This window comes from Hoplias malabaricus, chromosome 4 (assembly GCF_029633855.1).
Source record: "Hoplias malabaricus isolate fHopMal1 chromosome 4, fHopMal1.hap1, whole genome shotgun sequence".
NCBI lineage: Eukaryota > Metazoa > Chordata > Actinopteri > Characiformes > Erythrinidae > Hoplias > Hoplias malabaricus.
In genome coordinates, this window is record NC_089803.1 from 658248 (window position 1) to 678827 (window position 20580).

General features: G+C 36.8%; 2 protein-coding genes across 4 annotated transcripts in view; both read right to left on the reverse strand.

Moving 5' to 3' along the window:
• Nucleotides 1-20580, reverse strand: part of LOC136694206 (zinc finger protein 850-like) — a 241995-nt gene that overhangs the window by 8291 nt on the left and 213124 nt on the right. The window lies entirely within an intron of this gene.
• Nucleotides 796-11271, reverse strand: LOC136694244 (uncharacterized). 3 transcript variants are annotated; one of them, XM_066667647.1, is made up of 12 exons: nt 10964-11271; nt 6498-6576; nt 5024-5135; nt 4790-4930; nt 4585-4683; nt 4446-4496; nt 4275-4322; nt 3531-3569; nt 3357-3454; nt 2385-2544; nt 2189-2292; nt 796-1227 (listed from the first exon to the last, which is right to left on the reverse strand). In XM_066667647.1, the coding sequence occupies exons 1-12, from the start codon at nt 11122-11124 to the stop codon at nt 1162-1164; spliced, it is 1158 nt and encodes a 385-aa protein (XP_066523744.1). In that variant the 5' UTR covers nt 11125-11271; the 3' UTR covers nt 796-1161. The 3 variants fall into 3 exon arrangements, with proteins under 3 accessions (XP_066523744.1, XP_066523743.1, XP_066523745.1); XM_066667646.1 differs by having other exon boundaries at nt 3267-3454; XM_066667648.1 differs by lacking the exons at nt 2385-2544; nt 3357-3454.

Below are 20580 nucleotides of genomic sequence, written 5' to 3' on the forward strand. Positions count from 1 at the left end.
AATGGGCAGGAAAAGAACATGTGTATGGCATGCATTTGGGACCAAAACCGTCTTAATTCTAACGCCTGTACACCTAAAAATATAACGTGTACAGACAAAAAGTATGTGCGTGTAGTTGTATTTAGACCTGTTTCTTTTATCTCTACCGGAACTTTTCAGTGTTTTTACATCTGCAGAGGTTTTTTTCATGTACAGACGGCATGTTTTAGGTCTACAGAGTTTTTTTTTAATTTTGTTTGCTTGATTTTGGGTTCTTTATCTGTATGTTTACTTTATTTTATTTACCAGTATAGACGTTATTCTACAACATCTTGGCCTTTTCACTAAAGTTGCAACATTGTGCCAGTAGATGGAGGTATTTACTTCCCAGCAAACACAGCTACGTATTCACAACGTGGTAAAAACCACTATATTAGTCATTTGGAACGTTGTGTAAATATTGTCAGAAAGTCAAAATGAAACACTTTATAGGGTTGTCACAACGTTTTTGTGCAACATTACACTACCATTCAGCAACAGATTTGCATCATTCCAGAAGGCCCCTTTCCTGTATTCTGCAACATTCTGACAACCTAAAATGTAATTACTCATTTATAGTCACAAAGTAGACATAAAGTTACATCACATTATGCAAATACTGTTCTATATTTCTCATAGTAACATTGTCAGTGCATTTTTCCTGATCCACATCATCAATCATTTTTAGTCTGTTACAAAATACGGACATTACTGTGGCCAGAACAGAGATACTTAAAAAACGAGATATCATAGATTAAATTATGTCATCCATTTTGTTTTCATATTTCAGCATAATTACATGATAATGTACTTGTCATAGTTTTGTTTCCAAAATTGCAATGATGCAAAACATAACTACAAGCATTACACAAACATAATAAATATCAGACAATCACAATAAAATTCAGAATGCAGTTTAATCAAAAATAATTTTACAAAAAGAGTATGCACGTTTATACACATTACACACAAACACAAACATACACTCTTTACAACAGTTAAGCTCCATCCACTCACATTGAAGTTAAGAACAAATTTTAAACACAGAGCACAATAAACAGGAGTCAGTCAGAACAAAGTTCATTTATTCACACAACAAAAACAGTCTGATGAATTCTAAGGAACAGTGAGGTTGGAAAATGTTCATGTAGAAGTAAAGAAATTATAAGATGGTGATTCAGATTCCACTGGGTCTGAGTTCGCCAAAGGCTGTGGAGGGGAGGAAATGAGACAATTCAAAAGTGATGAACATTGCTTGTATCCCTATAATTGTGCTACAATTGCCATATAAGGAGCACTGTGTAAGATTTAGTGACATGTAGCAGTGAATTGGAAAATCCCTCCCTTCTGGTGCATCCCCATCTTCTCTGCACCTATCCAAGTTTTTAGTGGGGCTCATTCTTTCGTTTTTTTTTCTACTGCACAGATATAAGATATAAGTTTGGTGCATGTACTGAGAGCAAGGCAGAAAACGCATGTCTCGAGCTGCAGCACCTGCATGGCCAAACATCATCATCTATGAAAATGATCACTGAATTCATGTTCTGTGACTCTTGAACATAACCATCTAAAAAACTTTTATCTCATTTTTTATTGCTTTGGAGAGCGGCTCCTTGTTTGCACGTGGTCATGCACTGTGAAATGCCATGCATCCCAAAAGCCCCTGAGTGTTTATATCCAACAAAAAATAATGGAAATCAGCATGAAGCTTCCTGTCAATTTGCAAACCTACAGAAAAGTGATGTATGAAATTACGAAATCAATCCAAGGTTCAGATGGAGTTTTTGTATGTGAAAGTAAACCAACTATGAGCTTCTTGCCCAACCAATTCCAGAAACGATCCTAGGTGAGGATTTGAGTATATGGGACTGGAAGTATGAAAGGTTAACAGTAGAAGTGACTGACATCTGACTGGTACAATGACCTCATGCAAGCTGTGCAGTGTTTTTGCCTCCTTAAAGTATGTTTTACTGTCAAACAAATGTTGAAAAAATAAAAATCGGTGCATCCCTACTTCTAATACCTAATGATGCTTCTCATAATGCTTCTAGCACACAGATTTGTAGTTACAGGTGATTATACTCTAATAAGCATATGGTTTTATATTGCATTTCTGCTAATTACTCCCCTAAATCTTACACACTGCATGTTTCACTAGATTTTTACTTACATTCCCTTTTCGTCGTGCAATCCCTGGTGCATGCTTCAGAGTTTCAGATATGTGAGCCTCAATGTCTGCTGCGTTTGATCCTGGTTGGCTTCTCATCACTGCTTCTGCATAGATGAAGCATACATTTTTAAACCCAATCAACATTGATTTTTTTCCATAAACATCTAAGCTCGCAAGTACAGAGAAATACACTCACTCATTATTACTCTGTAAATGGTTAGATTCTGAAGTGAGATTTTCCCTTTCCTTCCTTTCAGACTAAATGAAGCCCATATTCTTGAGGATGCAATTGTGCGCATTGTACGTCTTACTGAATCTCCAAGGGAATGCCCCCCTAAGGTGGCAAGGTACCTGACCTATGAAGAGAATTGTATAGTTTACAGTTTTAATTTTCCTATTTATTGGAAATATTTCAACTTATAAACAATGGATTGATGGTGCGTATGAGAGGGTTTGATGGTGTGTGTGAGAGAAAGTTTAATGGTGAGTGTGAGAGCGTTTGATGGTGTGTGTGAGAAGTTCAATGGTGTGTATAAAAGGGTTTGATGGTGTGTCAGAGTTTGATGGTGTGTATGAGAGGATTGACAGCGTGTGTTAGAGGTAAGTTTGAAATGGTTATTTAGTAATGAAAATGGTTTTATATTTACATTGATAAGTCAAAAAAAAACCTTTTACAGATTAACAATTAAATGGTTCTTTGCATCATGAAGGGTTTCTTCAGATTGATTGAAAATGTGCTATAGACGGTTTCTGTATAGTGCCTTCAAGAGAAGAGTTCTGTATGGCACCAAAAATGGTTCTATTGTTACAAGCTTAACATCATAACAATAGAAGATTACTTTTCTGAAAAGAACCATCTATAGCACATTCTCCATCAGTCTGAAGAACTCCTTCATGATGCAAAGAACCATTTAATCATGCAAAAGGTTCTTCGAGTGTTCAGGGTTCACACCATTTCCCTTAATAAAGAATCCTTATAAAACCATCAATTTTAACTGTGTAGTTGTCTATGCTGCATTTAAATTGGATTTGTAATTATGAATTTATTTTATATCATTGGATTAATTGAGCTTGTCACCATTTTTCTTTCTTCATCTTTCAGCTTAATTTCAATCTTATTAAAACCCTCCATATCATCCACAGTGACAAACTCCATATCCATTGGTACCTCACTTCTAGCATTAATCAGCTGTTTAAGGAGAAGGCTTTGTTCCTCCTGCTTCTGCAGTAGCTGGTCAAGTTTCATGAGGACATGCATTTGAAAATCTATGAAACAGAATTTTGTCAATATAATTTCCAAACATTATCAATAACATTAATGAACACTTACAAAGAAACTTACTGTCTCTTTGAGGAGGGCGCTCTGGTTGAATGGGTGGTCCTAAAATAATTGCAGAAAACATTTATATTCTTAATATTCTGTTAAAATTCCAACAGGCAAAGGCTGTGTAGTAAATTATTATTTTACTGGTTGTTTTCCATATAAACAAACATCACTGTCTGAGGGCTAATGCTTCTCATAGTCACAATTCAGCAACTGTTGAAATGCAACAGAGACATTTCCACAGTATTTGCTATAATGTTTAAAAGTACAAACAAACAATTTTTTTGTTTTTCAGATATCAGCAGCCTGCATTTCTTGTCATTCATGCATGTTCTAAATCATTCCAATCAATGCCCACTCTTAATTATTCTAACTAATGCTGCTCTGTGTGTGTGTATGTATGTGTGTTTACTGCCCCTAATCCCTAGTATGAGAGTGTGTTCACTGCCATGAATGAGTTAAATGCAGTGGTCAAACTTTGTTGTACTATTGTACAATCATAAAGCATGTAAGAAGTAGTAAGATGTAATGCTTCAATCAAATCAGCATTTTGGCTTCCAATATTATATTAAGATTCTTCACTGACAAATATAAAAGTCACAATAAAGCCTTAAAACTAGTCAAGTAAACTAGAAAGGGTACACGAAACAATAATAATAATAAAATAAATAAATAAATAACAATGTACATTTTCCATACATGAAAACCAATACCAAACCTGCATCACAGAAAATAAAACAAAATGTATTCTCTGTAACTCACTTTGGGCCATTTCCAGTTCTCTACCCACAACCACAGGAATCTCGGACCCTATAAGTAACATAATAATGTCTACATTATTTCATTTATTTAAACATGCCAGATTTTCCCTTCTATTATTGTTTGTATGTATATGTGCATGTGGCTGTTTGTTATAAAAAGAAAATAACTCACAATTCGGCAAACTTGCTGGTTCTCTTGCCATATCCAACCCTCTTTCCATATCTAACACAGGCAATATAAACATTACATATACATGAATGCATTCAGACATACAACAGTTTTAATATTGATCAAATAAATAATGCCTTACCTTGGTAGAGAGCACATCTTGTTTGTGCAAGAAAGTCAGACAATCTAGGTGGAGATCTAGCTTGAACTTTAGGACCCTTGGTAGGTTGGAAACTATCATCTGCAGCACACAGTTAAGTAATATTTACTGATATATTGAACACCAAATTCTTAATATATTAAGACACATTGCCCTTTAAAATACATGCATCATATTAAATATTTACCATCCTCACTGGCAGAGGTATAACACAAATAGCGAGATGGTGGCCTCTTTTCCCTTAGCTTCTTCCCACTCCCATCTGACTCCTCTAAACAAGAAGTGTTCTCTGCCTTCCTCATTAGCTGATGAGCTGTTTTATAATCAACTTTGCAAAGAATTGGTGCCCAAGAGTTAAAATATTTGCTTCTAAACAATTAACAATAATGATTACAATGAGCCTTCAGAAATTGATACACACCTGATGATTTAAAAACTCTGACTTCAAGTTTTTTCCACAACGCTTTGTCGGGCAAAGATCCACGTTGAATCAATTTTTGTTTATTTTTAGGTGGCCAGTAGCAAAAGTGTACCTAAACATATAAGTGAAGTTGAATTACTTTGATGGGCCTCAACCTTTGTTTTGCAAACTCTCATATTTGCTGCTTTCTAGATTTAATTAAGCAGCGATTTTCTACGTCATTCAAGTGAGTGTGTTTAAGGAAAACATCAAAATGTGCATGTAAGGGCTACTCTAAAGCCAGAACAGGAAGCCATAAAATTTACTAGCATTTCAAGTTTACTAGCAAGTAAGATCATGTTACATACTTTCAATACTACTCTTGAAACACTGGACAAGCTTTACAGACTGGTGACAAAAATCCAATTTAACAAAATAGTAAATTGCAATACACATGTCTAAAAATGTAAGGAGTATTGTTAATTTCATATTAGTGTTATATATTGAATGATCCTAGGATCAGGGACTACCTACCTTAAATCTACATTCACTGTTCTTTTATTAGCTCCACTGACCATACAGGAGCACTTTGTAGTTCCCCCTGTTATTCAATGGACAGGACCCATACAGAACCCCCACAGAGGGTATGATTTGGGTGTTGGATCATTCTCAGTGCTGCAGTGACACTGACATTGTGGTGGTGTGAGTGGATCCGACACATCAGTGCTTCACACATCAGAGCTTTTAAAACCTATGCACACTCACTGTCCACTCTAATAGACACTCCTAACTTGTTAGTCCACCATGTAGATGTAAAGTCAAAGACAGTAGCTGATCTGGTGCTGCAGAGTTTGTATAGGTTTTCCTCTAGTCCATCAGTGGACACAGGATGCAGCACACAGGACACTGTTGGCTGGAAATTTTTGGTTGATGGACTATTCTGAGTACAGCAGTGACCCTGAGGGCTTTAAAAATTCAGCAGCTGTGTCTGACCTCTTGTGCCAGCACAACACACACTAACACATCACCAACACGTCAGTGTCACTGCAGCGCTGAGAATGATCCACCACCCAATTCATGCCTGCTCTGTGCATCCTGTAGTGGTTCTGACCAATGAAAAACAGGGTGAAATCAGGATAAGAAAGTACGCAGAGAAACAGATGACTGCAGTCTAAATGTAGAACTACAAAGTGTTCTGGTGTTTTCAGTGGAGCTGATAAACTGGATGATGAGTATAGACACAAGGTAGGTTTTCCTAATTCAGTGTATAAATTGTTAACTACCTTAGTGTTTTAAACTGTAAGCTCTAAACTCTAACAGTATTTTAACTGAAATGAGGTTTTGTCAGCATACTGTAAAGTTCATACCTGTGTACAAACCAGTATGGATAGGTCAATTGTCATAGGTTTTGTTATAAAAACTACAAAAAACTGTGTACCAATCACATAATAATGGTATAGGAATTACATGCATTACATTAAAATAAAAATCTTACTTCAGATGTTCTCTCCACCCAGGAATCCGGGACAACAGCCACACTTCGCTCTTGTACAAATTCAAGAACTGAATACATACTGTTAACATATAAAAAAACATATATAAGTTGGTTATCTGATATTCTATTGCACGTCATCAACTTAACCTTGAATCCAGTTTCTAGTCCTGAATTTTAAATAATTATTTATGTTTTGCGCTGCCTACCAGTGTTTAGTCTAGTCATTTTAGAATTCAGGAGCAGTAAACTGATTCAGGATTTGGAGTCGAAGACCTGTGCTGTATTATTGATGCTGAATGACAAGCAAATGTAAATATGAGGTACCTGACTTTTTTCTTGGCCACGAAATTTCACAATTCCATTTTACAATTATTGAATTCATTATTTATTCCTTGTTTGTTCATTTACATATATACATAGTTCTTGTTATTGCTGGGACGGCTAGTTACTGAATGCAGTTCATTCATTCACTCCTTATGAAGAAGGGTAAGGTACAAAATATGATTTCCTCGGTGAATTTTGATTGCCCTTTTCATGATTTTATTTTTTGGCACCATCCTTATGGTCATGTCTCCACAGTGAAATGTATATGCTCCAATGAATGTTGAATCACATGGCTCCACAAACATTGGCATTGGTTGGCTATAAATGCGGCACAAATATCCATTCTTTGTGTCATCAACAATTTCACAACACTGTCCATCCACTGACAGAAAAGCATTATCTGGTGTGTGACAAGTGAATGTTTCTCCTCTTTTTTTGGTTTGTAATGCCATTCCTGTCTCACTCTCCCAAATTCTTTTTGCAATCTGCACTAGTGGGTTTTTAGGGGATCTAACCATTTTCTTCAGTGTCTGCATGTAGTTCTCAAAAGGAAATCCAGAACAGTTATCCAGAGAATCATGAATGATTCCATCAGTTGCTATATGTAGCAAAGAATGCACATTGTATATTAAAAACTGAGATCCATATAGGTCCCTGCCTTCAGCTACAAAGTACTCCAAAAGACTTTGTGCATACATCCCATATTGTTTCACGTGGTCAGGACTTAACAAAATGCACAGTGCAACACTGAAACAAAGAAAATGCTCATATAGGTCTTGTCTAAGTACACCAGGCAAAACAACTTTACCTGTATATAGCATAAACTGTCTAAGTTCAGTTGCCTTCCATCTGTCTAGGTGTTTCAGACTCCTGGGTCTTCGGGCAAAACATGTGGGAATGTTTTTCTGGAGATCTATGAGCCTAGTACTAACAATTTCAACCTGTCCTGCAGACATCATTGTCTCCCTGCTTCGTCCTCTTTCTCCTCTTGTCCAGATGAGTAGTAATTTTTTCATGACACCAAGACAAGTCTGGTGCATATAATCAATTGGAAAAGCTTTTACCATGTCAATTGGTAGTTCACAAAATGGTGTACCACCATGATGGTGTTCAGCTTGGCTCTGTGTACGGAATGTCCTATCTGTTCTGAGAAATAAGTGATCTATTTGTTGGTATGTCACAGTATTCTGCCAGGTGCCTCTCTGGTGACATCTATCACACCCATAGTAAGCAGAGTATTGCTTGGTGTTTTTAACCATTGCACGTGCAGGTGCATCACAGACAACACATTTTATTTTGATTTTGATATTCTTTCCTCCTATGTCAAAACCATTTTGTAGTACATCTTTTAGATCAGAAATGGCATCTTCAAGAAAGGACAAGTCTGTTGGTCTATGGTTTCCTGAGGTTAGAGTGAGAGGGAAGACGAATAATGGATCTAAATGCACTGCGCATAGCACTGGCCACAAGCAAGTTGCTGAGCTCTTAAATAGTGGCAGCCCATCAATATTTAGGGAAAGCTCCAAATACTCTAATGATGCTATTTTGTCCTGTGAATAGCGTTCCATTAGTCTTGACAGTTGGTGTCTTAATTGAAAATGTACATACTGCATTCCAGATTTAATTGTTGTTTCTACAGATCTAGCTGTCTTCAGAAGTGTGCGGGTGGTTAAAGGTACTGTTAAACCAACAGAGCTAAGGATTTTCAAAAGATCATCAACAGCCCTATGTGAAACACTGTTATCATTCACCCAGCATGCAAGCTGTTTCTGTATATCTTGTTTCAGCTCCTTTTTCCTCAGACTTGACTGAGAGGGAGTTGTTGCATTATATGTACATGTGTTACATGCAACACTGCAGCCAATCTCAACAGTGGCATCTTCGCTGTTTGCCTCATATAAGGAATAATTGCAGTCAGTCTCATTGTCTTCCTGGCTGTATTCCTCAGACAAGTAAGGACTGCAAATTGTCCCTACAATAGGCTCCTGGCTGCTTGCCTCAGATATGAGAGAAGAAATTGTTATCATATTTTTTTCTGTTTTGTTTTCTGAGACCCCTAATCCTCCAAGAATTCTCCTGGCTGATCTCCATCTTTTGAGGTAGTCTTTCCTGCTCCATCCTCTTTTAACCATCCTTAAATATTAAGAGGTCCAATTTAAAGTCAGAAACTCATCAACTGTTATCACAAATCCATTATTATATTGCTGTAAAATAAGAGTGTAGGAGTGACTGGGTCATTAAATAATTTAAAATATAATTTACTCTGACATGCCAAATGTCATAGAATAGCAGTTTGTGAATTGATTATTAAGTGATGTTACCTTAAAAGACTGTTTGAACGACGTGATAGTGGGTGCCAGACAGATGGGACATAACATTTTCAAAGTTTTGTGGCCATTTAATATTACTCAATCCATTGTACAGGGAATACATCATAGAAGGCATTACCACCCACAGTTTATAGCACAGTGTCCACCCACAAGAAGACCTACCAGAGTGCCTCTGTTCAAACCATGAAACCAAACACCACATTACATGGGCTCAGAAGGTTGCTAAAAGGACGCTAGAAGACTGGCAACATGTGGCTTGGTCCAATGAATCGGTTGTTTTGGACTGATTGTACAGTGTGTATGTGACCCAGACCCCATGAAGACATGGACTGGTGGACCTTGTGCTCCCATATCCTGCTGAAGCTAAAGAACATTGCACTGACCTGTGATCGCTTGTCTTGGTAAAGTCTTCGATTATGTATTCCTTGCACATGTTATACTGTAGATAGAGGAATGTTAAATGCCCACTCAACTTTGGAAGTGGAACATGCCATCTGTCTGACACATGCTCTCTTGCCTTTTCCAAACTCTGATAATATATGTCGCCTTGACATTAGCATGCTGGCCAATGTTCAACCTCACTCACAGGATAACACCTCACAATGTATACAGGTACGGGCATTGCCAAGTCATCCTCTGAGGTAACACTTGAAAATCAATTTACATAACGCTACTCCATGACATTTGGCATGTCACTGTACATTAATAAATATCGCATTGGGAAAATAAATATTACAAACTATTCATTTACAGTATTTTTACATATTTGATTACATATTTTAAAAATTCTTTGAACAATAAATTGATAAATAAATATACATTGATGTATAATGAGTTAATGCATGAGTTCATTATTCTGAATAATTCATTTTTGTTTAGAGCATCCTTGATAGTGTCCTAATTACCCGAGACCTGTAAATTTGCACATTAGTAGTATTTAAGTGTAGAATAGAAACGTTTTAAACATAAACTAAAGTAAATGGGTTTTACATTATTGAGAATATGGATTAAAAACTTTTGTATTATTATTCTAAACTTCTAAATGGTAGGTTAGACCTATACGCAATTATTAATTACGAGATGATAAATGTATTTCAACATGTGGACGACAGGAAAACGGAAAAAAGAAATGCACACATTAAGTCCAGCTACCTCATAGTATCCACATAACACAACAGCAAGTGAAATTGCCTACAATTTATTGTTTGGGCAGTTAAAAGGTAGACATACCAAGACATTTATGTGAAATGCGTCTGACTGAACTTACAGTGAGATGCGTTAGCATTTGCCAATTAACCCATTCATGGCACTCGCAGTCACTCAAACTCTCTTTTGTTCAGACACACACCTCTATCAACATTTCCCTCAGTTGTAGCTATACAGTACGATGGCAAAAAGACAAAAGTATTTTGTCTATTGTAGTCATAGGAGTTTTAGAATCAGAAGAGTCGACTCACAACACCCTTTTGCCACACTAATACTCGTTTAAAACGTCAAAATAACTTCAGGACCAACGAAAAAGGCAGGCGAGTATTGGAAGAGGTGTGGGACTCGAATGCTCTTTAAAATTATAGTTTTAAATATTAGTATATTAGTATAACTTATTAGTTATACGTTCTGTTCAGTAACATTAGCTAACTAGCTAACATCAATTGTACAAATAATGCTGATAAACTAAGCAAGAATACTGACCTATCTACCCAGAATTGTCTGTAAATGGGGACTATGGTAGTACGTATATAGTATACAAAATATACATTCGAAAATGTTCTAAAATTTATATTTTATAGTCATAATTTATAAATCACTCACCTGAAATCCTGTGAGACTTCTACGCAGCAACGGTTCTTCGCCAACTGACAAAAAATTGAATTTCTCTCGTGCCCTCTAGGAGCAGGTTGCAGAAAGGTGGACACAAGGTTGCAGCGGGACCAGTAGAATCTGATTCGCGCAGTTGTCATAACGTACTTCATTGGTTATGTTGGCACCAACCCACATAGTTCATAACTGCAACCTTTATCAATAGGTTGATAGAAAGTAGATGCAGGGTTTTATTGCCACCAACCTTAGTGCAACATATTAACAACATAGTAAGAGAGTGCCTGTTAAGTAACGTGGCCACCAACATAACCACTCCTAAAATACAACGTTGTGTGGAAGTTGTGTGTTTGCTGGGTTATACATTGAATAATGTTGCAAAGTTAACATAAGTGTTTTAGTAACCCTAATCTGTAAGATAATTTACTTTAGTCTGAACACTTTAGATTTGCTTTCAACAAGCAATTAATTTAAATAGTTTCTCAACAAGTAGCTTGATGCTACATCAGTGTAAACATCTGCTGAAAATCCAGAGCTGGGACCAGGCCTCAGACAGACAAGCTAAACCCACCGTCTGCAAACTGCCTTGAGGCGTCACTTAGTTGAAACTATGCCTTTGCCCCAAATTAAATGTAAGGGTAGAAAAATTCAATCAGCTCGTATCAACAACCTAATCAATATTAAATCATATTCAGATGATAGCAGCAACACCTCAGATTAGATTTAGATCAGATGAATATTCATCACTGAACTAAGCCACCCCTCTAGACTGTAATTATGAACATGATTATGTAGCTCCTCACAGTTCACTCGTTCTTACAGTGTAACTACAGTGAAACAACAGGGAGCGGGCTGGATTATGTAGTTCCCCACAGTTCTCAGCTTCTTACACTGTAACTACAGTGAAACAATGGGGAGCGGGCTGGATTATGTAGTTCCCTACAGTTCTCTGTTTTTATACTTTAAGTAAAAGGAAACCAATTCATATAAGCAATCTGTGAGTTATGTGAAGGTACACTATAAGTATTCCCTTAAAATGCTGGAATGTACACCATAAAAAAACGAGGAGATGCACTGTATATGTCAGGGAAGTACACGTTAAAACGCGGGCTGGTAAGTGTCTTAGAGGTACTGACACATATAATGGCATTATGGGAAGGTACACTAAGTACTGGGTAAATACACTTTAAATCGCAGGAAAATACTCCATAAAATGCCTGAAGGTACACTGTAAGTTCTGGGTAAGTACACATTAGGACACTGGCTGTATTATAAAGTGTTACCTGATCTTCTTCTTGCCTCTGATCAAGGCAACGTATAAGATTTGGAACTCCACAAGACTATTTTAGGACCATTATTATTTACATTATGTATGATACCACTAGGCACAGTTAAAAAAAACATGACATTCACTTTCACTGTTACGCAGATGACATGCAATTGTATATATCAGCCAAACCCGATGACAAACACAGATTAAAGAAAATAGAGGACTGTGTAAAAGACGTGAAAGGCTGGATGTTGCATAACTTCCTCCTTCTGAACAGTAACAAAACAGATGTCCTGCTTTTGGGTCCAAATGTGGCAAGAAATAAATGATCAGATTTAATTTTAAATCTTGCTGACTTTCAGATTCAGTTAAACCTGGTTCAGCAGCAAAAAACCTTGGCTTCATAATTGACCCAGATTTATCATGTGATCAACACATGTAATCACTAGGACAGCTTTTCTACATCTTCACAACATTTCCAAGATTAGAAATGCCTTATCCCTGCAGAACACAGACACATTAGTACATGCCTTTATTACTTCAAGGCTTGACTACTGTAACACACTACTGTCAGGAAGCACCAGCAGAAATTTAAGTAAACTTCAACTAGTTCAAAATGCTACAGCCAGGGTCCTCACTAAAACTAGAGAATTTGAACATATCAGTCCAGTTCTATCATCACTTCATTGGCTGCCTGTTAAATTCCGCATCAATTACAAAATTCTGTTATTAACATATAAAGCTCTACATGGGCTCCCTCCTGAATACCTTCAGGATACTATTTTCTATTATGATCCTCTACGATTACTCAGATCACAGTGTACTGGACTTTTAATAGTTCTCAGAATTCAGAAGTCCTCATCTGAGGGAAGAGCTTTTTCTTATAAAGCCCCCCATTTCTGGAATGATCTTCCAGAAAATGTTCGGGGCTGCCTGCCCCCTACACTGAAGTTTTCACAGACTCCTAACTGTTATTACCAGTTGATTGATGAGATGAGGGTAGGTCCCCCTTGTGAGCCTTGGTTCCTCCCAAGTTTTCCTCCTCAGCTGAGGAAGTTTTTCCTTGCGACTGTCACCCTTGGCCTCGCTCACCTGGGGATTTTTACATTCTTTGCATTTTTATATTTCATCTTAAAACTTTGTCTTTACTGGAATTCTGAGAAGCTGCTTTGTGATATCAGTTGTAAAAGACACTATAAAAAATAAATTTGATTTGATTTGATTCTACTAATATCACTTACTTTAACCAGCTTAATTACATTTTCATAACATTTACACCGCTATGATTCCTTTGTTCAGTTATCATGATTGTTATGACCTTGTCTAGGAGTAAGGGGCCATGACAGTGTATGTGGTGATTTACTGACAGTAAATGTATGATGAGAAGAAATGAAAAGAACAAGATACTCAAATTGGTTGACAATCCAAGTGAAGACAAACATTGATACAACAACTTCAGCCACTCCCACGGCAGCCATTCCCTACACCCGGCACTGTATATGTTTACAATATTTCTACAATCAGCAAAAAAGTCAAGAGCAAGAGGCAGAAATCAGCATAGAGGAACGAGATAACAAAGTGAGGTACACAATATAAGATATATAAGAATTTCTCTCCTGGGATTGTGTTCCAGTACAGCTCTATATCTGAATGTTTGAAGAACCAAAGCACGGCATAGGGAATTGGTGGGACTGGAAAACAGTGGATCTGTAAGGAAGACAAACACACACGCACATACATAGACACACATATACGGACACACACAGAAAGAACATGAACGCAAACTTCCCTTTTTAAGTGTTTATTGTGATACCACCAAAAAAAAAATTAAATTCTCAGATGACCTTTAGTCTGCAGATATCATATTCACTTCTTGCTTTTGGAACTCAGATACAGCTTTAGCACCGTCTCTGCTTGTCCTGCTTCTATTTTGTAGTCATCCTCATCTCGGATGTGATAGCTTCCTCCTTGACTGATCATTGGAAGCTGAGGGTAGACTTCAAGTCCACAAGTGAAAAAGTGGCACTAACTTCTGCCATTTGTTTTTCTATTACCTTTGTACACTGATTTATTGCTTCTGCACTTTTCTCCCTCTTTTCATTTGCAGCCTTTATCAGTTTCTGACTCTCTTGTTCAAATAACTGCAGAATGCCAAGCTCTATTAGTCTTTATTCATTTTGCTTTTCTCCTTGATGCCCTTTCTTCTGTCATGCTTTGTATGTTGATACAAGTACCTCCATTGTTTTAATTGCATCTGGGTTAGTGTCCCCTCTACCAGCCATGGTTGGTCTATGTCAGGCCATCGCTTATAAATTTTAGCAGATATTTTTGCAATGCCTTTTATTAAAGGATTATTTTTCTTAAACATTTCAACAGGAGTAACCCCTTTTGAAACATTAGTGCCCATTTTTGTCATAATAATGGCTTAATATGTTCCCAGCTTACACTTTTTAAATTATTCCTCCCCCTTTTTCCTGTTTATAGGGTACTATATTACCATAATCAACAGAAATTAAACCCCAATTGAATTTGCCAACTTCAGAGAAATCAAACCTTAATATGCAATACAAATTAACACCACTAAATCCCCTTTACTAAGTACTACAATTACTAAGTACACCATAAATTTAGATTTAAATAAGCATTGTCTAACTACCTTCTAATTAATGAATATACAAACTTATATAAGCCTCAACAAGCACTTCTACATATGATAATTACCACTAAATATTTGCAACACAACATTAAGTCTGCAGCAAAGCTTAGATCAGAAACCCCCTGCCCAAATAATAATTCATATTCATAAACCACATTTATAACTCTTTATGCTCCTTATGAGGTGTAATAATTCAAAGAGAGACAGCATCAGTACAGTGTTCATCAACAGTGTTTCGAGTGGACACCCCAAATTAAATCTCAGTTTACACCTCCAGTTCCTTTGAACTGACCCAATAATCACCTAGTGATTTGTCAGGATTTACGGCCGGTCAAACCCCGCCTCTAAAATAGGGCTTTAACCAAATAGTGGATTCCTATCCTTATTTAACTCACTATTTTCTCTTTTCCTTTTATTCCTTTTGTCTTCTATTTCTTCTCTTTTAATTCCTCATTTCTCTTCTATTTCCCTTATATTCCTTCACTTTGAACCTGATATAAATTTTAACCAAATGCCACTGGGCCCCAGATTTTCTCACTATTTTGAATATAATCCAATCCCACAATAACACAGTGGCCAAATACATCTTAACACACTGTATTGTAACTAACTAAGCTGTTCTACACTTATACTTCAACTTTTTTCTTTCCTCTGTTACATCTGTTTCCTTTACTTCATTGTTCCCTTTTTCCTTTATTTCTATTTTTATGTTCCTCTAGTTTTATACAAATTTAGAACGAAGAAGCTCCCGCAACATCATCTACACAATACTGTATATACTTATGAACCCAAGACAGTGCAGCCCCTCTAACAACAAACAGCTCAAACAAACAACCAGTGCTCAAATTTGTGAAAAATCTCACCTTTATTTGCCTGCTTAAAGCGGGAGTTCGAATGCAGGAGCCGTCTGAAGCTGAAAGGACACAACTCAATATCCCATCATCGTCACCATCTTTTTGTTGTTTATTTACTGTATAGTGAAGACAGGTGATGGAAAAGGTGGAAATACATCTTTATTTACAGAAACTGTGTCTTACGGGTTCTTAAGGATCCCGTGAGAGAGTTGTCTGATTCAGCGCGCTGTTCTCTCTTCCACGCTCTGGGCCAGCACTCCAATATATATGATTTTTTATCTTTCCAAATATAGGAATATGGAGTTTGGTTATTATCTCTTATCCTTCTGGCAGCTCATCCTCAACATTTCCCCATTTGGAGCACAGACACAGAACATATGTATAAACTCAGAACAGTGAACATCTCTTAATGCTGCACCCAAGGCCATATGTTTAATATATATGTCAGGAGCAGTCTGTATGTCCATCAGACAGTGCTAGAAGCAGAGTACACAGTAATAACAGTCATGACTAATAAATATCACTGCTTTAAAGTGACGGTGAACACTTACTGTGCAGAAGACACTACAGAACAGACAGAGTATAGAGGTATGTGCAGAGTGAGTGTTCACTGACTGCAAATGTACAGAATGAACACATTCACAGTACAAGGTTCTAGTGTATGGGGGGTGATGTGGTCAGGAAGGGGGTGGAATGGGAGTCAGTGCAGTTAGGAGACCAGGTTAGGTGTTTGTTGATGTGGAACTTCTCCAAAGATGTGGAGGGGGAGGTGGTCTGTCTGTCTTTGTTCTTCTGATGGTCCACAATGATCTCCTTTGTCCTAGAGGTGTGAAGAGCCAGGACCTAGACGTTCCCCCTCATTCCTGCAGACTCCCTCATCACCATCTGAAATGAGGCCCACTATTGTTGTGTCCTCCGAGAAGTTTATGTTGTTTTACAGGTGAATGGGGTCTACAATGTTCATTACACAGAGAACTAAGAGTGATCTGAGGTGTGGCTGACAGAGTAAATGAGAACTCAACTGAACAGATGATGAAACACTGAGTTAAAGTTAGGGTCAATCTGCAGAACTGATCAATGGAGGGACTGGTGGTGATTGGTTAAAGAAGTCCTTACACAGCTGTTACTATGTCTTTGACTTATAAGTGTCACATGTAGTGTGAGTATGCATTAAGCCCCACCAGAATCTGTTTTTCAGGTTTATTTAATAGATATCGACCTGATTTACCACGGATATCTGTTTGGAAAATGCCAGATTAACCTCTCATTTAAAAACATAGGAACTAGTTCATGTACATTTTAGAATAAGATACAGATATTTTACGAAACTTTTCAGAAGTCTGGGTTGAATTGGTACTGTTCCACTATGTAGGCCTGTGTGTGTTCCAAATAAACCTATATCATGATTTATTAATTAAATAAATACGTTTGTTTCCAAATAAAAACAGCAGCACATTAATTCTGTAATATGTTAAGTGTTTGAAAAAATGAACCAATGACTCAACATCAGAAACATAACACACGTCAGATAATTAATGCAGAACAGCTTAGTTTGTTTTTGTAATGGGTCCATTTCTTCCTGCTTCCTTGCTGTTCAGACACTTCGCTGCTTAGCTCTGCTATCATTTATTTCTTTACTTTTTTCTGAATCCTACTTGTTTTTCTGTGAGAGTATCTGAGCTTTTAAATGTAGACAAGTCAGCAGCACTACGAAGCCAAAACTGGATATTTTCTGCTTTTTAAAGTAGTGTGATTGCCCTAGGAACCGGGACTGTTCCGACAACCAGGACAGTTTCAACAGGCTACAGTAGAAGAAACTTGTGAAATGCCTCATCATTTTGTTCAACACATGTGCTGTCAGAATTGTTACAGACTTCTACAGAGAGTGTCAGCTTTGGAAAGGGATTTTTGGAGCCTGCTGTCAGAGTTTAAGGACTGACATTTCAGAGCTGTGTGAGGAGTAACAGTGAGTGCACTGTAAAAAAATGCAGTAAATTTACATTAATTTTCAACAGTACAGTACTGTAATTCTGTTTCATGTTATCAGGTTTGAACTCCCCCATGGAAGCGGTTCCATGCCAAGCTCTGCTTTTACTGACTCTTGACTATTTAATAATAAGTTCAGTACAGGTCCCAATAAATATTTTTCTCCAAATTCTTTTTATTCTATCTTTTATTCTCAAATGGGGAAAAATAATTTCAGCATCCCTTAAATTATTAAATTAAATGAATTATTAATTAATTCTGCTGATTTACTAATATTAACTAATTCTTCTTCTCTATTTCAATAAAATCTTTCTAACCAAAACTGTGTACGTATTCCCTTTGTCTCTATTATTAAATCACTTTCCATTATTTTTTTTTTGTCGGAGATCTACTCCCATTATACACCCTTGTAAATATATTTTATATTCCTTATTAATGTACGGACTCTCTTTATTGTTGAATTGTTGACCCTCTGTATTGATCAACAAGTCTTTTTACTTTTACATTATAACACGTTTACTGTAGATATTATTACAGTTAATTGCTTATATTCTATCTGATATTAAGGCTTGATGTTAACCAACTCAATCATTTAATCTGTATTCTCTATTTCCAAGAATCAATCTTTTAAAAGCTTCAAAAGACAGCGTAGGCACTTTCTTACATGTAGATGGAATTAAACGAGTTTCATATGATTGTACTCATCTCCCAAACGGATATATCCTCTTTATTTTAAACATCTCATTTTAAGTTTTAGCATTTTAATAAACATCATTAAAATTTAATTCCCATTAAAAACAACAGTTTTATCCAAATCAAATCACAGAAGGCCTCTATTTACCAATCACCATTTCTATTCCATGTTCGCAACAAAACCTTAGGCAAGGTTTTCCCAAACAGACAAACAACAATAAACGCAAAACACAACAAAACCTTAGGCAAGACAAACAAACAAACAAAACATACATGGTGCACATTTTGGCATTTTTTCTCTCAAGCTACAGTCTTCTACTGTAGTCTTTGTGCTGCAGTCTTTTTACTTTTCATACAGCCAGGTATCACTCTGAGTGATTCATTTTTCTTAACTATTACTCCTTTTTATGTCTTTTTATTACACATTTCTTTTTCTGAAACTTGGTCAATAATTTACACGGTTCCAGGACCCAACTACAAACCTCTGTGAAATACAAAGCCTGAGTTACACCAATGCAGAATTTTAAATAGGTTCTGCTTAGCTCTCTTTTTATGTATGACGGCTGTACGTTAGGCTCTCACTCACAGAAGAATGCAGCGGTGTCCCCTACTGACTTGCTGCTGATCATGGTGTTGATCTGCGCCAGCGATGTGGATCCATCTCAGCTCCCCGTGGTACGGGCCACCAAAATGTCGGGCCACAAAGGCTTTCTCCTTTAAAGCCTGAGTTAGCTTTGAATATGCCTTATTAAAAATCACAATTACTATAGAAAATCAATAACTAAAAAAAATTGCAGACACAGGTTTCAGATTCAAAAGAGAACAGGTTTCATACTTTATTTAAACAGGTTAAAGTATAATCACATCAACCCTGGTAAGTCTAAAAAGTGATACCAAAAGCATTTATGAAACAGGGCAAGGTATAGACACATTAACCTGGGTAGGTCTAGGAATACATACACATTTGTGAAGCTCTCATTTTTAATCAGTATTCAGTGGTGATAAGGATATTACACCACCTTCTTCACACAGTCCATAGGCTGAGTTGGATTCCATTACAATAAAAGGGTACCTTATTCCCCATGTACATATAAGGACTTCTGCTTCCGGTTAACTCTTCAGACTTTGTTTACTAGACACAATTAGGTTTAAAATAAAGTTTGTGTGCTTCTTAGAAAAGGTTCTTATCTATACTCAAGGCCATTTTATTCTTTTTTATTCCCATTCAGTATGTTCCTGTTCTTCACATCCTCATAGGTTTTGACAATCTCTTGACTTACACCTGGCTTCTCCCAGTCCTCCCAAATATATCACACCCCTTCATTATTTCCAGAGCACATGATTTTTTAGGTTGTTGTATAGACATTATTTGTTGCATCATTAACAATGCTTTCATTATCTTCCAGCCACGTTTTACCAAATAACCTCAGACTTCAGGTCTCAGACCTTGAGCTGGTCCTTTCTCACATATCACATAAAAGTGTAAGTGTGATGTGTACAAGAATTCTGAGCTGGAGGAATGTGTGTAATCAAATAAGATAAAGTTGACTACATGATAAAACTCATATATCACTCAAAATACACACTGGACCGTGTTATTACAGCCATATCAATGTCTAACGTGATAAAGTGAGTTAATCCAGCTAAAGTCAGCAGCTGCAAACCCAGGCTCACTGCTCAGTGACTCTCAAAAACTTGATTATTACACTTCACTTTCACTTTTAGTCAATAAAACTTATCACTAACACAGAAACAAGAAACTGCCTGCAGTTACTTCCTCGTTTGAAATTTACACTAGTCCGTCACAATTTATGTTCCAATATATACATGTGTATACATCAGTGGCAATTGCTCTAAGACTGCAAGGGAAGCTCAGCTTCCCCTAAAATGTAAAAAAATAAGTGATCAAATATATACTATTGTGTGTACATGCCATTGAATAAATATGCACTACAACGCGCTCAACTTTTGTTTAGAATCAGCTTCTTATCACTGGTAAATATGCAGCTTTTCTCTCAATCATTCCTGCAGCTTCACAGTGTTTTAAACAGCGTGGACTCTGAGTGTCCACAGAGTTCAATAGCGAAGCAGCGAAACGAGACGAGTCATTGGATAAATGCTGGGCTTTGTCCCGCCCATTGGACACTCAGCA

Coding starts and splice junctions, on each gene's coding strand:
- LOC136694244 (XM_066667646.1), bottom strand. CDS start 11,124: ATGAAGTACGTTATGACAACTGCGCGAATCAGATTCTACTGGTCCCGC. Junction 6,577..10,963: donor GAAGTCTCACAGGATTTCAG/GTGAGTGATTTA, acceptor ATATGTTAACAG/TATGTATTCAGTTCTTGAAT. Junction 3,570..4,274: donor AGAACTGGAAATGGCCCAAA/GTGAGTTACAGA, acceptor CAATTATTTTAG/GACCACCCATTCAACCAGAG.